Source organism: Aythya ferina (genome assembly GCF_964211825.1).
Source record: "Aythya ferina genome assembly, chromosome: 1".
NCBI classification, from domain to species: domain Eukaryota; kingdom Metazoa; phylum Chordata; class Aves; order Anseriformes; family Anatidae; genus Aythya; species Aythya ferina.
This window is the reverse complement of record NC_140296.1, coordinates 27,997,661-28,015,110: the sequence shown is the minus strand read 5'-3', so window position 1 is coordinate 28,015,110 and position 17,450 is coordinate 27,997,661. Positions and strand designations below refer to the sequence as shown.

The following is a 17,450-nucleotide window of genomic DNA, read 5'->3' as shown; positions in this document are numbered from 1 at the left end:
GCTTTTACACAAACAAATGCAAGCAGCCTTCTTTGTGCAACACATGCTGCCGGGTCCCAGAACAGTAATAAACCAGTAGGCCCGTGGATTGAGGAGCACGGCAGTCACTGTTCAGCTACAGCTGGGAATAATTCGGCACATCTTTCAAGCCACTTGTTTTATTAAAACGTCAGCTCAATCAGCACTTCACAACCAAACCCACTGGTCATTCATACAAAAAGCCCTCTGTACAAGCCTGGGTTTCATTGCTTTAATGAAAAGCTTTTGAGGGCTTTATTTAGGTAGCAGCAGCAGCAATTTATTCATTCAGCTGGTTTATTCATCTTGCCCAGCTGTGATCTTTTCCTTTTTTTATTTGTTATTTTTTACCCATTTTCTTTTTAGCTGATTCCCATGCGATGCTAAAGCTTCCCTCTGCTGTCGGGCTGTGCCTGCCCCTAACTCCTCCTGCTGCTGGGGCACCGCGATCGGCAGCCCACAGCCACCAGAGCTCACAGCAGGAGGAGCAGCAGCATGCTGCCACGTGGGCATCTGCTCTGCTGTCAGAAAACCAGCTCAAGACAGGTTTAAACAGAGCCTTTTCCACAATGGCTGCTTTGTTGGTGATGGTACAAGGATGGAAGGAAGACTTGGGCTACCTGAAACGATAGATGGCTGCTGTAGGCGTGGAAGGAATTAAGTTTTGCTTCTCTTCCTCACACAAATGTTGAATGTTCAGGGGAAGAACCTTACAGGCTTTTATGGTATCTCATGTCAAGAGGATTATTGACCAGGAGCTTCTTCTATAGGGGAGGGTGAGCAGATGAGTAGGGAATGGCAAAGCTGGGTACAAGGGTTGCCATTTCCAGTGGTCTTCTGCCTGCATGTTCTTTGCAGTAGTACAATTATATGTCTGTCTGCTTAATTTTCAGCTCATCAAAGCAGGGTCATAATGATTCTGTTCGTCCTGGAGATGGAGTGGGTGCTGAGCACTGGCCAAGACAAGAACTTCACGTGGCACTGTTCGGAGAGCGGCCAGCGCCTGGGAGGGTACCGCACCAGCGCGGGAGCCTGTGGCCTGCAGTATCCTTTGCTGAGCTCTTTGGCACTTAAACAGCCTCTTAGTTTGTTAGCTTTCTTTTTTTTATTTCCCTAATTGTCCTCCGTTTTTAGTGCCTTGTGTAGGTTCAGTGTTTTGTTAGAGAAACCATTATCTAAAGCCGATTAAAAAAAAAAAACACAACAGCCCAACACTAACTGTTCTCCTTGCTTTGTCTCCTTAATACATGGTGGCATATTTAGGTCTTAGCATTTCTGAGCAAAACAATGGGCAATCTGTAACCTGTTGTGGTCTGCTATTGTAATAAATAAGGACAGGGCCTTTGTTCAAACATGCAGTGCATTCTTTTTTTTTTTCTAAAAATTAATGGTAGCAAAGTAGGTCGGCGATCAGGTCAGCGTGTGTGTGTGTGTGTCTATGCATGGGAAGAATTAAATGACTTTAATATGAAATAATGAGTACTTGTCCTTCACTCTGGAACAGCCCACTGTGCATTGGGAATTTGGGCCAACTAAAGAATAAATGGCTCCAGAAATGGCACTCAAGTGGCTTATTCACCTAGAGCTGCCCCAGCTGCCTGACAATAAAAGAAATATTAATTCAGCTTTATTGCAAATGAAAAGGGAAGTAGAAAAGTATGAGCTCTTAGGCTGAAAGCAAGGGTTAGCATAAACAGACTTTTAGTGCCCCATAGCATATGTGCTAGAGATGATGTGTGTTTTGCTAGTTCATGGGAAATGAGACTGACTCAAAATTATACTTTGAACAAGAGCAATTTAGGCAGTTGCTTTATATCTTCTGGCTGAATGAAGGGCAAACTAATCTAAATGGCATAGTGGGTGAACTCCGTTTTAAATTAATTAATTAATATTTTAGAAAGTGTGATATAGAAGTTGGTACTGCATTTCCTAAAGCTCTCTGGAGAGCAGACTGGTTTGAGTGATTCCAAATTTTGGAGAACGCTTTAATTTGGGCCATCAGGTCATGCTGGTGGGGGGCCGGGGAAATGACAGCCATTGACAAATACTGCAAAAAACTTGGCAGAACCATGAATGTTTGGGTTTGGTTGTTTGTGTTGTTGTTGTTGTTGTCGTTTTCCCCAGTGTCCCGACTGTATTTGATCAATGTGAAGCAATTGATCCTTTAATATGCACTATGGAATCTAAATGTGCAATTAAATCAGATGAAGAGGTCAGAACCTGTTGAGATTGTTCCAGTAGGTGGCTGAACAGGTCTGGATTTTATTCTGTTTAGAATATGGTGTGTGATACACCTGGTGTAGCCGGCACTTCCCCAGATTGGACATAAAACATTGACTGTCTCTTGCAACATGAGCAATTGCTATTAAAAACCATTTACGGAGATAATCTTCTGGAGGACTTCTGTGACACTGGCCAGTGGTCTGGAAAAAAGATGAGAGTTTTATTTGTATACCTAAATATAACAAAGAAGCAGGAAACAAGGAACAGTTATTTTAAACAATTTTATGGAAGGAAAGAGGAATAATAAACACCATCAGACTCTAGCACCTAAGCTAGAGAGCCTGGGGAGATGAGTCTCTTCTGTTCATGGCAAAGAGCTACTTCCAAGGCATTTCATAATTTGTATTTTTATTATGTTCTTATATCCTCAGGAATAGTCTCTTTTTTTCTTGCTGTTCCGTTTACTCAGGGAGACTGCATTATTAATATGAACAGCTATGAGTTTGATATCTAAAAGTACACCCTGAGTACCTCCTTGAAACTGGAGCACTATTCATGAGGTTGCAGCACACTCACGTTAAAAGCATTAAAAAGTCATGAAAAGCAGTGCATAAAACAAAATTGTGTGTAAACAGCGTATATTCCTCAGCATTTATCCATCAGATTTGATGTGGAAACCCGGCACGTGTTTGTTGGTGATCATTCTGGGCAAGTAACCATACTCAAGCTAGAGCAAGAGTCCTGCAGCCTTGTTACAACATTTAAGGGACACACAGGTAAGGCTTGAGGAGGAGACCCTATATGGTTCTTCATCTGTGCGTGGCATCACAGCAATGTAACCCTCCTGTGAAACAGTAAATAGCATGGAAGGGAGCTCAAACTGTCCCTACAGCTCAGGGGAGTTTGTTCTTTATTGGTGAAAAGAAGAGGGATTAGACTAAGTACAGAAAATACCCCAATCAGTTACTGCTAATTAAAGTAGAATGAGGACAAAAGTGGCAGTAACTCTGGAAGGTGGAAAAGATGCTTCCTGGGGAAAGACCTATATTGGTAGATGTTACTGCCCCGGTGGGATATGCACATCCAAGATGTGCTTGTTGGAGGAGCTGAGTGGTTGCTTTGCTGCTGGGGCTTGTGCTCCATCATGCTTTACAAACAGCAGCCCTGGGATGTGAACTTGCTGCCTAACAGAAGAAATGAACATTCCTCAGCACCTTCCCTTCGTGTCCCTCCTCTGTGGCTGAATGCTGTGATACTGTGCAGATTTCTGTACATTTCCCACTGCCTTCTGTTTTGCTGTAAAATCTGTCACCTGGGAGTGGTGGAGATGAAAAGCTGTGCAGTCACACCGTGACCATCATATGGTGGCTTTCCTGCTGCTGCACTCTGCTGCTCAGTGGGCTCATCCACAGGAGCAGCAGCTGAGCCCTCTGGCTGCAGAAGAGCAGGTTAGGGCTTCGGTAACATTTCCAGGCAGATGGCCAGTACAGTGGCTGCATGGCCCTGGCTAAAGAGACCGCTTTTAATCACTCTCTTTGTTTTTGGTGATATATTTAAATATTTATCTGTATATTTGGTGATATCTTTAAATATGTACCTGTATATTTAGCTGCATTCTTCTGTAATGAAATGAGTGTTCTGTGCATCTCCTCTTTCAGGCGGCGTCACTGCTCTCTGTTGGGACCCAATACAGCGAGTTTTATTCTCAGGCAGTTCTGATCATTCCATTATAATGTGGGATATTGGAGGAAGAAAAGGAACAGCCATCGAGCTGCAAGGACATAAGTACGTTCAAAGCCCTTCCTTCTGCTTTTATGGGAGAAAAGCTGAAGGCAGAAGCCACATCTGGAAACAGAAACAGCCCAGAGGTTACAGTTTTCACATGCCTCAAGCTTGTATGTGTGACTCCCTGTGGCCCGTATACAACCAGAATAAATTGTTTAAAGTGAGTTTTTCAGTTTGGGGCCCACAGGCTAGTTTAAAAGTCTGCAAAGGGTAGTGAAAGAAAGCACAACTATCTGCAGTCCCGAATGTGTTATGCGAGAGTGCACCTATGCTGGAAAGGAAGGATCCTCAAACGAAAACAGCTGCAGGGAAATTCTTGCTTTTAGGTGTCAGGTTCTTTCGTTCCCCTAGAGGGAGCATCAGGCTTGGACAATTAGTTCCATTTTACTCCATGCTAACCGGGTCTTTTCCGTCTCACTTTACTTGTAATTCAGGCTGGAGGTAATGTGCTTTGCCCATATGGGCCTTCAACATCTCCGTAATGCTAAGAGGCTTCATCTCTGCACGTACAGACCTCACACGTGCATTGTACAGTAGAAGTCTTTGAAGAAGAGTAAGCCTGTGCTGGGCCTTCATTAGGCTAGAGGTAGACTGGCTGTAGCTGCAATGACTTCTGAGCCTGTTAAATGCTGGCTTACATGTGGGACTGGCACGCCAGGCTCAGGTGTGGAGAGGCAAAATCCCGTGGTGGTTCTGGTCTGGCAGTATTTACAGCTTCTTCCATATTGATCCAGTTCCCTCGAGTGATGCTGTGCTCTGCTGAGTGGTTTGGTCGGGCCGCTGGGATTTCAGAGCACTGCAGAGTTCTTGTGGGAATTCCTAGATCACTCCTGAACCCTAACGCTGGCGCTTGCTAATGCACTTGTGCTATATTTATTGCTGTGGAAATTAGTTCTTCTGGTATGAAGTTAGCCTCTGGATCTTAATCGGTAGCATGGCTGTTGGCTGGCTCCATGCTGTTTACAGACCCGGTCCTAATGACAATGGGGATCAGGAAACATTTCACTTAATGGTGACGCTGGAGCCAGCAGGTCAGCGCTGTGAAGGTAGGCTGAAGGAAGAAAGAATCAAAAAATACATAGTGGTTTAAACTGTGTTGTTTCTTAAATGCTGCTTTTTCTTTCAAAGAAGAAGCAAAAGCACCTAAATCATCCTCCTTACCTTGGGAAGGCTTAGAAACAGTTTAGCAATTCCTGTACAATTTTTAAAACTCTCCGTGCTTGTTAGAGCTAAAAGAAAACCTTCAGCAGTCCTTCAGGGCTTTGTTTCTAGATGTTGCAGAGTGTTACCAAAACACAGTCACAGAATGGCTGAGGCTGGAAGGGACCTCTGGGGATCATCCAGTCCAACACCCCTGCCAAAAATGATCATGTAGAGCACACTGCGTAGGATCCCATCCAGGTGGGGTTTGAATATCTCCAGAGAAGGATCCACAGCCTCTCTGGGCAGCCTGTTCCTGTGCCCTGTCACCCTCACAGTGCTTTCTCCCATTCAGGTGGAACTTGCTGTGTTTCAATTAGTGCCTCTTGTCCTGTCTCTGGCACCGCTGCAGACAGTCTGGCCCCATCCTCTTGACACCCTCCCTTCAGATATTTATAGACACTGATAAGATCCCCTCTCAGCCTTCTCTTCTCCAGGCTAAACATGCCCAGCTCTCTCAGCCTGTCCTCATACGACAGCTGCTCCTGACCCCTCATCACCTAAGCAGCCCTCCTCTGGACTCGCTCCAGTAGCTCCACGTCCCTCTGGTACTGGGGAGCCCAGAACTGGGCACAACACTCCTGGTGTGGCCTCACCAGGGCTGAGCAGAAGGAGAGGATCACCTCCCCTGCCCTGCTGGCAGCATTCTTCCCAATGCGCCCCACGACACCGTTGGCCTTCTTGGCCACAAGGGCACATTGTGGCCACCTTACCGGGGCACTCAGGTGTGAGTGGGAGAGACCCTGCAGTTGCAGCCCTGTTCTGGCTTCCCAGCTCAGCTCCCAGTCCCAGGAGCAGTGAAACCAGTTACCAGAACTGGTCCTTGCTTTTGTGGATGCTGCCCAGGTGAGCAACGCTCTGGCTCTGGTCCCACCTGGACAGCGAAGCCACCAATTTGCATCCAGTGAATACCAAGAAAATTAAAAACAAGGAAAAAAAAAAAAGAAAGAAACAACAGCATACAAACGGGTGATTAATATTGCTTTATTGTACGTTCTGTGCTTACTTTTGTGCTAGCCTTAAATGGCTGATTAGTAACTGTCTTGTTTCTTTTCCAGTGACCGAGTTCAGTCCCTCTCCTACGCTCACCACACTCGGCAGCTCATCTCGTGTGGTGCCGACGGGGGAATCGTTGTCTGGAACATGGATGTTGAGAGACAGGAGGTAGGGGCCTGCTCTTGCCGATTCGGTCTGAAACAGTCTTGGGAAGAAGGGGTCTTCCTAAGGTGTGCAGCTTTCCGTTCAAACAAGATCTTTCCAGGCATTAAAAATGTTGTTGGACATGCTCCACTTATTATACAGCAATTATGCCGTGCCTTTGATAACACGGTACAGGGGAAATTATCTGGCAGAAAATGTGTATTAGGTAAGCTGCTAAATGGTTTCTGTCCTTTACTGCTCTGAAAGACATCCTCTGAGGAGGGTATCGTGAGATGTTCTGCTTTGTTTTTTCAGGACATCACGAGAAATATTTCAGAGGTAAATGGATAGATTGATATTTTTTTATTTTTATTTAAGGAAGCAGAATAAGAAAGCTCTTTGTCATCTCTGGAAACCTGCAACCCAGGTGTTTTTTTTTTCCCTTATTCTTGCTAAAAGGCGTTTAGTTAGGGCTTCAGCCTCACCTGCTACCAGGTCTTGCTCCCTTCTGGTATAAACACACACAACTGGGTAAATGATGATGTTGGTGCCCCAGACAGTGAGATCTCACCCACACACTCCCAATTCCTTTCGTGCTGCATGGCCAGCAAACGCAGCCACGTGCAGAAACCTACCCTGGGTCTTCGGTGCTGTGGGAGCTGCCTCCGCTCGGCAGCTTCGAAGACCTGGCTCAGCGGGGTGAGCGAGTGAGTCAGGCGTCAGCCCTGGTGGTGAACGTGGCACATTCTGGCAAAATGAGTCACGGCAAGCCTCTGCGCTTTCCTGCACGGAGGCAGCAGCCGTGCTTAATGCTCTGCCCTGCTCCCACGGGTGGGCGAGGCTGCGGGTGGGCACAGGCACCACAAATACCCCGAATGCCCTTGGTAGGCAGGTTGGGGTAAGGAGAGGTTAATCCCAGCCAGCGTGGGGCTGTGGCTGCAAGGGATTCAGCTGAAAACACACTTCTGGGTGCTTTCCTCCACCTCATCCTTTTAGCACGGGATGGGGAAGACCGCTGTAAGTAGAGAAAAGCAAGGAGGGATAAGGGTGATGAGTTTCTCTCAGGGCAGCCTGTGCTTGTAGCAGCACCGTCTCTAATCAGCTTTGCTGCCTCTCCACGAGGGTTTTGGTCTCCTCGGGCTGTGCGAGTCTCCCTTGAGCAAGGAGGAACGATAAGTGGAAAATTGGATTTTAAAACCGACTGAAATAGGCCTAGGCAGGAGCCGAGCTACTCCTGCTCCTTTTTTTTTTTTACATGAATTAGCATTCCAGTTGGCTCTCTTTAATTGCTCATCTAATGGCCAATTATGTCATCAGCTCCAAAAGTGAAACGAAAGCAAAGCAGGTTCCTCCCTCCCACCAGATGTTTCCTTTCTGCTGCAGCCTGAGCATCCAGAAATGAAAACCTTACTTCAGCCACAAATGAAAACCTTACTTCACCCAGAAATGAAAACCTTACTTAGCCGCTGCCTTCGAGAGGCTGCAGGAAGGGGTGAAGGTTGGTTTGTTGCAAAACAGACAGAAGTGATGTGAGAAGACAGGAGGAAAAATATAATTAGCTAAATGAGGGCTTAGCAGCAGGTGCTAATGGGTGCGCTGCTTTCCCTGACTATCGCTATTTGGGTTCTTCTTGTCACCCATAACACCATAGGGTGTCTGTCCATTGTGCTAAAACACCTCCAGAATGTAAACCTTTGAGATTTTAGCACCTTTTTGGGGGTCCTACAGCACTTTCTTTTGGATTTTGGCTTTGGTATTTTCCCATGATTTAAGGTGTTTGTTGTTTTTTTTTCCACTTGATGTTTGCTCAGCATTCACTTTGATATCAGGTTTTCCCACATCTCTGAGATTTGCATTAGAGTGAATTAAGCCATCTTATCCCTCGATTCCTTGTTTTAATCTCTATTTTTAAAAAACGGTGAGAAGGGAACATCTGAAAAATCCTAGCAGCGTGTCTCTGTTTTGATTACAAAGCAATTCCTTGTCATGAGCAAAACACCTTTTTCATGTTTCATGTTCAGATGCTGAAGAGATGAAAACTTTATTCACGCAGATCTGTAGGCATTAATCTAAAATGCTGTTGTGGGTAGAAAAGACAGATTTGCCCCTGCAGAGTGAACAGCCTTCAAAGTAAGTGACAGAAGAAGCTGAAGCAGGCAAGTTGCTTTATTGTTGGAGGTCAAACCTTTTGTGGGAGTGGAGGGTCTCCATCAGCCTTACCTTATCTTTGCCTGCCTGTCACAATATTTAGGAACATGGAAATACATTTAGGAATATTCCTATAATAATAATTTAGGAATATTAATACTAAACACCGTGGGGAGAAGGGTTGCATGTCCACCAGCAGCTCAATGCACGACACGTGTCAGGATCCAAGTGTAGGGGAGGAGGTCGTTTGCTCCTTCCATGAGCCCCCCTCTGCCATTTCAGGCATTTTCTGAGATCTTGCAGGATCTGACAAGGCTTGCTTCCCTATGGGGAGTCTGTGCCTTGCTGCTCTTCACAGCAAAACCTGGCTGCAGGAGAGAGAAAGGCCTTTGACGTTTTCTTTCTTTTTCTTTAAATCTTTTTACCCTCTTTATCCACAGCGTGAGTGCCGATCTGTGCGTTGCATTAGGAACTGGAAGGCTTTCCTTTCATCATCTTTGTGTGAAAGCAGGGAAAAAAGCTGTTTTGGGTTTCAGGCTTGTTCAGGAGAACCTCATTTTGCCTGCCTTGTGTGATTTGCAGCACAGATACCTCTGACAGCAGGAACGCCTCTTACAGCACTGAAAAAAAGAAAAGGAAAGAAAGAGAGGGAGAGGTGGAGGGGGAAGCCACATTTCAGATACCTCCCCCTTCCCTCCAGATAAGGAGCTCAGCTATTGGAAGTACTCATTGCCTCCAGTTCCCCCAGCAGATGGTAAATGCTGCCCAGACAGGACATTCGGTTTTACGTGCCTAATTCCAAAAGCGAAGAGGTGGGGGGAGGTTTGTTTCTTCCTGGGTTATTTTTAGGGTCTTATAATCAAACTCTTCTTCATGTGGTGGGTGAGAAGTGTTCCTCCTGCGTCCTTCAAGGCTCGGAGCCGAGCCCAAATAGACGCCCCCACGAACAGGTAAAATGGCTTCTTGTGAAAATGGTTTTTAATCCAACAACATTACTGCACCCCAACACATCTCTCTTGTCCTGTCTCTGGGCTCTTGCAGAATTTTGTTGCTCATTCCTTCCGTTTATGTTGCAGACCCCTGAGTGGCTGGACAGCGACTCCTGCCAAAAATGTGACCAGCCTTTCTTCTGGAACTTCAAGCAAATGTGGGACAGTAAGAAAATAGGCCTCAGGCAGGTGCGTATGGGTCCTTTGGTGCATTAATGCGATGCAGTTAGGCTTCTTCTCTCTCATTATGTATTTTGGTTATTTTTTTCCTCCCTAACAGCTTGAGAACTTGTACTTTGTTCTTCTGCTGAGTGCTCAATTGTGATTTCTGCTTTGGAGGAGCACACTGAGAGCCAAAAACCTGGCCCGTCAGAAGCAGAAGCTTTTTCTCCCTTTTTTTTTTCTTTCTGCAGCCAGTTCCAATAGCAAATGCACATAATAGAGCCTGGGCTGAATAAATTGTTTTGGGGCTGTCTGTAGCTTTAGCCATGTGGGATTTTGCTTATTGTCAGTTGAGGCTGCTGTAGAAAGAAATTTGCAGATGATTTTTGGAGATGGTGCTGGAAGCAAAGCTGTTTTCAATGGGCTTGGGTAAACATCTGTAACTGCTCAGGCTGTGTTGGAAATGGCTTCGGCTTACTGGTCTGCCTGGAACACGTGTGAGAAAACACAGCCTTGGCTGAAAGACGCCAGGGGCTTGACTGAGATGATTTGGTGGTATGTGTTAGGGGAGAGGCTGGGATAAGGCCCTAGAATGATGCTGCAGCACCACAGCCCTCTCTTGCTTTGACCTGGGCATCCTTCAACACGGCAGGCATTGCTTGGTGGTGGTGTAGTTCCCTACAGCCCCATGCAAGACTCAAAAGATGTCCATCCTGCCCTAGGTACGCCCATCTTCCCATCTCTCTCTCTCTCCTAACAAAAAGAGGACAGCTTGGACAACTTTTTTGTTGTCTCCTACAGCACCACTGCCGCAAGTGCGGGAAGGCCGTCTGTGGCAAGTGCAGCTCCAAGCGCTCCTCCATCCCCCTGATGGGCTTCGAGTTTGAAGTGAGGGTCTGCGATAGCTGCCACGAGTCCATCACGGATGAAGAGTAAGTGTGGACAACCTGGAGCAGGACAAAACTCCCCGTCTGGGAGGGCCTGAGGGGCTGTGGGAGGGAGCAGCCGGTGGGGTGGCCCCTGGAGAAGGGGCAAGAGAAGCCCCTGAAGCGCCTCACAGACTGGAGAGGGGTGCAGGGATGTCCAACCCTCGTCTTGTCATGCTGGGAAGGTCTCAAATTGCAGTTTACAGGGAGTTTGCTGAGTTGGTGGCTTACAGAAGCACTCAAATGCTTCTTGCTGACACATTTTTTGCTGATTTGGGATTTCTTCCTTCAGGCGGGCGCCCACAGCTACTTTCCACGACAGCAAGCACAACATAGTTCACGTACACTTCGATGCCACCAGAGGATGGCTGTTGACCTCGGGGACAGACAAGGTTATTAAGGTAGGAGGGAGGGGATGGCTCTAGCTCCTCTATTTCATTTCCCCTTTCTCTCCCTTGTGGATCCACGTACGTCCTACCCACTGTCTTCCACCTAGAGCTCTCTCTCACCAACTGATGCAATTCTGCTCAGTAAAGAGCAAAGAGGTCCTGGTCTATGAATTACTGCCTGAAGGGACAGGGACGACACTGCAGCAAAGTCAGTGCTCACGGTGACTTCTTTTCAAGGAAGACAAACCATGTTTTGATGTGGCTAATTAGTTTGTGTGGCCAGGTGAAGAAAGGCCCCACAGATGTCAAATCTCCATGCAGAGAAATAGCTAAAATGATGAGTAAGTTTATAACAAAGCTCCAGCAATTAAAAACAAAACCAAAAAAACACAACCTCGTAATCATAGTATGGCTGCTTATCATTCAAGTTAGCAATACAGTGTGGATTTTGTTTAGTTTCTCTTAAAACCAGCTATAAACTCAACTTGTAGGAATAAAACGTAAAGTGACAGGAGTGTTAGAAAATGAAATTAAGCTTTGTTGGACCATTGGACCTGGTGCATCCAGCCCTGGCCAAGTAGCCTCCCTTAGGCAAAAATAAATAAATACGAATTGCTTAGATCTGACATTACATACTGTATTTTATTGTATTTTGCCACTATTCACTATGTTATTGTATGTTCTTACATCAACAGCTGTGGGATATGACACCAGTAGTGTCTTGATGATGCATCAGTGGAACTGGAAGGGTGACATTGACAGAAGAAGCAGATTTCCTAACCCTAATCATACTGCAGAAGATAGATAACGCCGGGCGCATACGGCAGATGAGAAAGGAACTAATGTGTTTACAACGATTTTATGTCCTCTGCTTGATCAAGGCTGAACATTTGCACGAAGACTCTTTCCACTTACTCTCAAAATATCCCAGAAGGTATTTTTTTAACTAATGGTTTGTACGACCTGACGTCGGTTGTCTTGAGTTCGTTCGGAAAACCCGTGTGCGGTGCAATTTTTAGTTTTTGTATTTCCCTGTGTCAGGATACTTGCTGCTTTGTACAGAGGGCTCTGGGTTTGTGTCTCACCACGTGCGTTTTCAGTATCGACAGACGGCACAAAGGCAATCGGCTCTCCCCACAGCGAGCACCTCTCCGTTGGGGACGGTCCTGCTGACGATGCTCTCTTCTGTGGAGGAGCTCCAGGCACGGCGCTGCGCGTTCCCTGCGTTTGGTGGACTTAAAATTCCTAAAAAGGGCTCTGCCATCCACTTGTCCTCGCAGATATCAGCTGGCGAGCGCTGTGTTGTTTCGCGGGAGCTGAAGTGCAGCTTCCAGCCGCTCTCCTTGCCGCACAAGTTGCAAAACTGGGGGGCCAGGTTGCATAGCAACTCATTTCTACAAAAGCTGAAATAGTTTTCCAGCTCAGAGCGTTGCAAGGAGCACGCAGACCTGCTTTGATGAGGCTGCGGGATGATTCAAATGAAATCATTGACAACTGTGAGCAGCTTTGGGGAGGGTGTGCATGGGGGCGTGGGGAGCGGCTCTAAAGCTGGTCTGGGTCTGAAAAGTCTGTTTTACCTCTACCTCTACCTTGCGCAGCAACATTTCAGCATTTATATCTGTCGGTGATGTTGAACATGAATTTGTTTTTCCTTATTTTCCATACGGTTAGTCATATTTATTTTTTAAAATGCTGATGGTTTTTATTAATTTCCTCCTTAGATCAGAAACTGATATTGCTGAATGACACCCGTTGTCCTGTTGTCATATTTGACAGTTTCTTTTAAAAAATAAAAAGTATTTAAAAACCTGGGTTACTAACTTACCTTTTCAAAAGGGAATTGTCGAGATGAATAAACAGCAACAACACAAACCCACAGCTTTTTTTTTCCAGAGGGATGTTATCTGAGGAGTCATCTTTGAGTTCCTCTACATCCATTGCAGTATTTAACACATTATTGCCAATGCTTTTGGAAGAAACTGGCATGGAACAGCAGGCTGGGGGTTTCCTGGGTCTCCTCTTTAAGCAGGGCTGTCGGTTCCTACCTGCCGTGACACAGCAGGTCAGTGGTGTTCAGTCTTGCCCCATTTTGTATTTTAGTTTTCCCTGCTAAATGGGAAGTCATGATGGCTACCACTACAAAGCACGTTGCTGCATAGAGAAGAGCTTTCTGCTTTCTCATGAGAGGGAATGCCAGAAGAAAACAAACCTTCTCCTTTGCTTGCCTGGCAGTAATTCTCTTTCAAGGAAACAAAAAGGTAAACGCAATCCCTGGCATTAATCTCAGACCGATGAGCTGCCTCCGTGAAGAGTGCTTGGACTTTCACGTGTGCGTGGTATGACAGCTACATATTTTCAGGGACAATTCTCTATTTGTACAACCTATAAATGGGGCTGAAGCATTCTGCAGCTGGCTGAGATGATGCCACCCTGGCTTTCCTGGTCATACAGCCTGGTGGTGGTTCCCTTCTGGGCAGCATTTTTTAAAGTATATTTTCAAACATCATTCACATAGCACTAAAAAGACTCTTTCCTGCTCAAATGTTAATATTTTTGTAAGCCCTTACACTTTCTTTCCTGGTGACTGGACTTGGGAGCGAGGTTTGTTCAAATTCCTGCAGTAAACTGTTGTCCCCATCTTCTCGGTTGTGGTTTTGGTGTTGCTTGTGGGTGGATGTTGGGTACGCGAGCCCGTTTTGCAAAATTTCCTCTGTTATTCTTTCCAAATACACTACCTGGAGGGTGATCTGAATTTGACACGAATGCTCGGTTACCTTGCAATCGCAGGTCAGACTGGTCGTGGCTTAGAAAATGATACAAGCTGAAAGGGAAGCTGGGGAGGAAAGCAGAATGCTTTCCTTTGCTCTGACCTTTAGAGCGATAATGTAGTGATATGAGGGAAAAATAAGTCTGCCTAACGATCATCCCTCTGCATCCCAAATGAAAAATGAAACGAGGAGGCTTTGACAGTGGGAGAGGTAAAAATACCTACCTCTCTGTCTTGCGCTATTTAGTGTAACCATGTTAATTTCTTTTGTCTTCTAGATCAGCACGAGAAGGGATGCCTGTTGCCTGGTGCTTTTCTTTACATTATAGCTGCCAAATAACGAATCTGAGCTGTTTTTCAAGAATTACATTATTTTGGGGTGTGTGGGGGAGAGAAGGGAGGGACGGAGGGTGCTGTGTCTTTTGGTACAGATGTAAACCATACGATGCACCCACACACACTCAAGCCAAACAAAGTCTCTCATCCCCAGGGCTGCTGAATTACAGCGGCAAGCTTTTCGTGTTCCCTCCTGCTGTGCCAGAGGGCACGCAAACAATGCTGGCTTTCCCCTGCTCTTCGTTTTTATAAAACTTGGTTTTCGTTTCTCTCTTAGCTGGCGTTTCTCTGGGGGAAGGAGCAGTGTTCTTCGGAGAATCCACCTGCCCGTCCTGCTCTTAACGTGAGCCGTACCTGTCGTGGTCGTGCGGGTGGTGGGGCAGGACGGGGGGAAACATGAGGGAAGGGAAACGTGGGCAGTGCAAGGCTGGCACTGATGGTCCTTCTAAGACTAACGCCATGGTTAGACATTTTAAAACAGGGTAATGCACAGGGCTGGCAGTCTGACGGTGTTGGAACAGCCCCGAATGGTGATGGTCATGTCCTCATCTGGCAGCACTCATTTAGAGTTGCTTGTTAAAGTGAAGCCCACTTGACCTCCCCACCTCGTCCTCTTGAACTTGGACTGGGCACCCTGCGCTGGGGCCCTGCTGGAGCAGGGCTTGGGGACGGGGCCTCCAGAGCTCCCTGACAGCCTCAGCCATTCCACGAGTCTATGAATAAAAGTCCATGTCTACATCTACTGCATGACTCAGAAAATTAAAAAAGAAAAAATAAGTATCTTGAAATATCAAATACTAAGATTTATATGATGAGTCCCTTCAGTGTTGACCTCTTGTGTAAAAATGAGGAATTTCTCAGATTTTCTCTTTAAAATCAAATAGGAAATCTTGCAGGAAATCTTTGCCCCTCAGAAGAAACAAACAAACAAAACAAAAACATTCCCTAGTTTGACAGTAACCTGAAGTTCCGGAATTTCAGTTTCAGAGATTAACCCAGTGGTTGCGTGATGTGAATTTTCATTACATTTTCCCAGTTCGTGGGGATTTCCCACTGTGACTTTTTGGCCATATCTGAAACTGTTTCCTGCAGGACAACAAGAGGTTGAACTCAAAAACACTGAAATTTCTGCCATGTGTGGGCATAAAACTCAAGACAAAATGAAAACAATAGAGACCAGTCTACCAGAAAAGTGTTTGCAAATATAAATATATGCTATTATCAGCACACCAAAAAAAACAACAGTAATGTTGCAATGAATATTCAGCAGACCTGCACAAGGCTGAACCATCCCTGTCCCAGCACGATGAGCTGAGCAGCAGCTCTGGTCAGGATCCTGAAGTCCGGAGGAGCGTGCAGTTGTTCTGGTGATGGGGTGGCAGATGGGGTCCATGAAGATCTATTTCTTCTCCTCCCACCCCACCTGGAGCCCATAGCCCAGCTCCCTGGCTTACAGCCTGGGGCAATCCCCGCTGTCTCTGCTTTGGGCACGGAGGTTCCCTGCACTGTGCTCATAGATGCTGTACTTGTTCAGGTTCTGCCACTCTTCTTCTGTTCTTCCAAAGTTTTATCTGTGCAGTACCTCTGACATTGCTGGCACGGCAAACATGGCTGTTTCTCTCAACAGAAGGCTGAAAACCTGGCCAGCTGAAGACCTTTGGCTAGGCTGATGTTGTGTCTCTTCGTAGGCTGTGCAGGCTTGGTGGAGAGCAAGTTTTCTTCAGAAGAATGCGCTATTTTTCTAACACTTATCTGATGGCTCCCTCTAGGGAGAGAGGAGCACAAATACTGACCAACTTTGCAAACTGGAGCTCTTGGATTCAGTCACTTTTAGCCCCAGAAATGCTTTGTTACACTCCTCTCCGTTCTGTTTCTTGCCTGTTCAACACCTTCTTTCTCCTTCTCATTGTCTAGCTCAGTGCTGGGATGAGTGCTGCTGGAATATGATTTTTTCCAGTTATCTTCTTTGCATTTCAAAATTATCTTCTGTAACCCACCACTGGGTCTACCCATGTGCACCCAAACCACCTGTCCCAGCAAAACATGAAATGTTAAGGCTGACAAACAGAAAAGAAAATAAAACAAAGAAACAAATAGGGAACTGTTCTGGGCCAAGAGAGAGATCTGAAGCTTCCTGCTTCCATCCGAAGTGTTAACAGCTCCGTGAAAAAGCCGCTGGGTGAATGTTGCCCAGCGCTAACTTCAGACAAGTAGGATCTGCTATCAGGAGGGGAGCTTTAGTTTTGCAGGGAGTGTGAGACTTAAGAGTGTGACTCTTAATATTGTGTCTTTTAAAAACACTCTGTCGTTCCAAAAATACAGCAGTTGATGGAATTGAACATCGGCATGTCTGGCCCAGGACTGTGTTCCACCAAATAAATAGTTTACGATGAGTTTTTCAGCACTGACTTAGCTGTTTACCTTAAAATCTACAGAAAAACTCCCATCAATGGGCTGCCCAGGGAAGTGGTTGAGTCACCATCCCTGGAAGTATTTAAAAGATGTTTAGGTTTAGAGCTGAGTGATGTGGGTTAGTGGAGGACTGGTTATTGTTAGGTCAGAGGTTGGACTCGGTGATCTTGGAGGTCTCTTCCAACCTAGGTGATTCTGTGATTCTGTGATCTTTGGGCCCAAGCACGGCATGGTCAACACGACACCTGAATCCTGTTTAACAGAAAGGCCTGGCCCTGCCTGAACCTTTTTTACCAGCGAGTGGAAGCAGGGTGAGTGTGCACAGCTAGGACAGCACAAAAGCTGGTGGGTACGGTGGTGTGAATGCAACAGTTGGTTCTTGCAGCTTACTCCAAAAAAGTGATAGATATGGGTACATCCTGGCACTCAAAGACAGACTATAAACAATGGTTTATACCTTTAACCAAATATGAATTATTTGTTTTTAAGAATGAATAAACATGGCCCAGCAATGAAACTTTAGGAAATGTCATGTACATGACCATCTGTTGCATGAACCTCCTAAAGTTTTCGCTTGTTAATGAGAAAAGTTTCAGTGGCACCTGCATCACCGCGGTCAGTCCTGCAGCTCTACGTGTGGGCTGGGCACTCTGGCTTGTGCAAAACCCCCAAGAGCAAAAATCTTCTGATTCAGTGACATTACAAAAATGAAGAAAAATGAGAAAGCCTTCAGAATGTGAATAATTAAAGAACTGAGGTCAGAGTCACATCAGCTTGAAAGCTGATACAAGAAGTGTTGGGCTGAGCACAGAAAGGGAAGGAAGAGCAAGTGTTGTGCTTGTATGTCAGCTCCCATAAAGCACGTGTGTACTGAAGTCCTTGATGTAAACTGTTTAGCAAGAGTCTGTGCTGCCTTGCATTTCTGATTCTGTCACTGGATGCCATTTTTCTCTCA

The 17,450-nt window shown here is 45.9% G+C and overlaps 1 protein-coding gene across 2 annotated transcripts in view; it reads left to right on the top strand.

Annotated features, from left to right (window-relative positions):
- WDFY2 (WD repeat and FYVE domain containing 2) overlaps positions 1 to 12,852 on the top strand; it is a 56,047-nt gene extending 43,195 nt beyond the window's left edge. For both annotated transcript variants that reach the window (XM_084506178.1, XM_084506179.1), the window contains exons 5-12: positions 912 to 1,062; positions 2,905 to 3,017; positions 3,900 to 4,026; positions 6,285 to 6,390; positions 9,591 to 9,692; positions 10,467 to 10,597; positions 10,884 to 10,992; positions 11,676 to 12,852. In XM_084506178.1, the coding sequence (XP_084362304.1) occupies positions 912 to 1,062; positions 2,905 to 3,017; positions 3,900 to 4,026; positions 6,285 to 6,390; positions 9,591 to 9,692; positions 10,467 to 10,597; positions 10,884 to 10,992; positions 11,676 to 11,705 (869 nt within the window). In that variant the 3' untranslated portion in view covers positions 11,706 to 12,852. The remainder of the gene's footprint in view (positions 1 to 911; positions 1,063 to 2,904; positions 3,018 to 3,899; positions 4,027 to 6,284; positions 6,391 to 9,590; positions 9,693 to 10,466; positions 10,598 to 10,883; positions 10,993 to 11,675) is intronic.
- Positions 12,853 to 17,450: the final 4,598 nt, after the last annotated feature.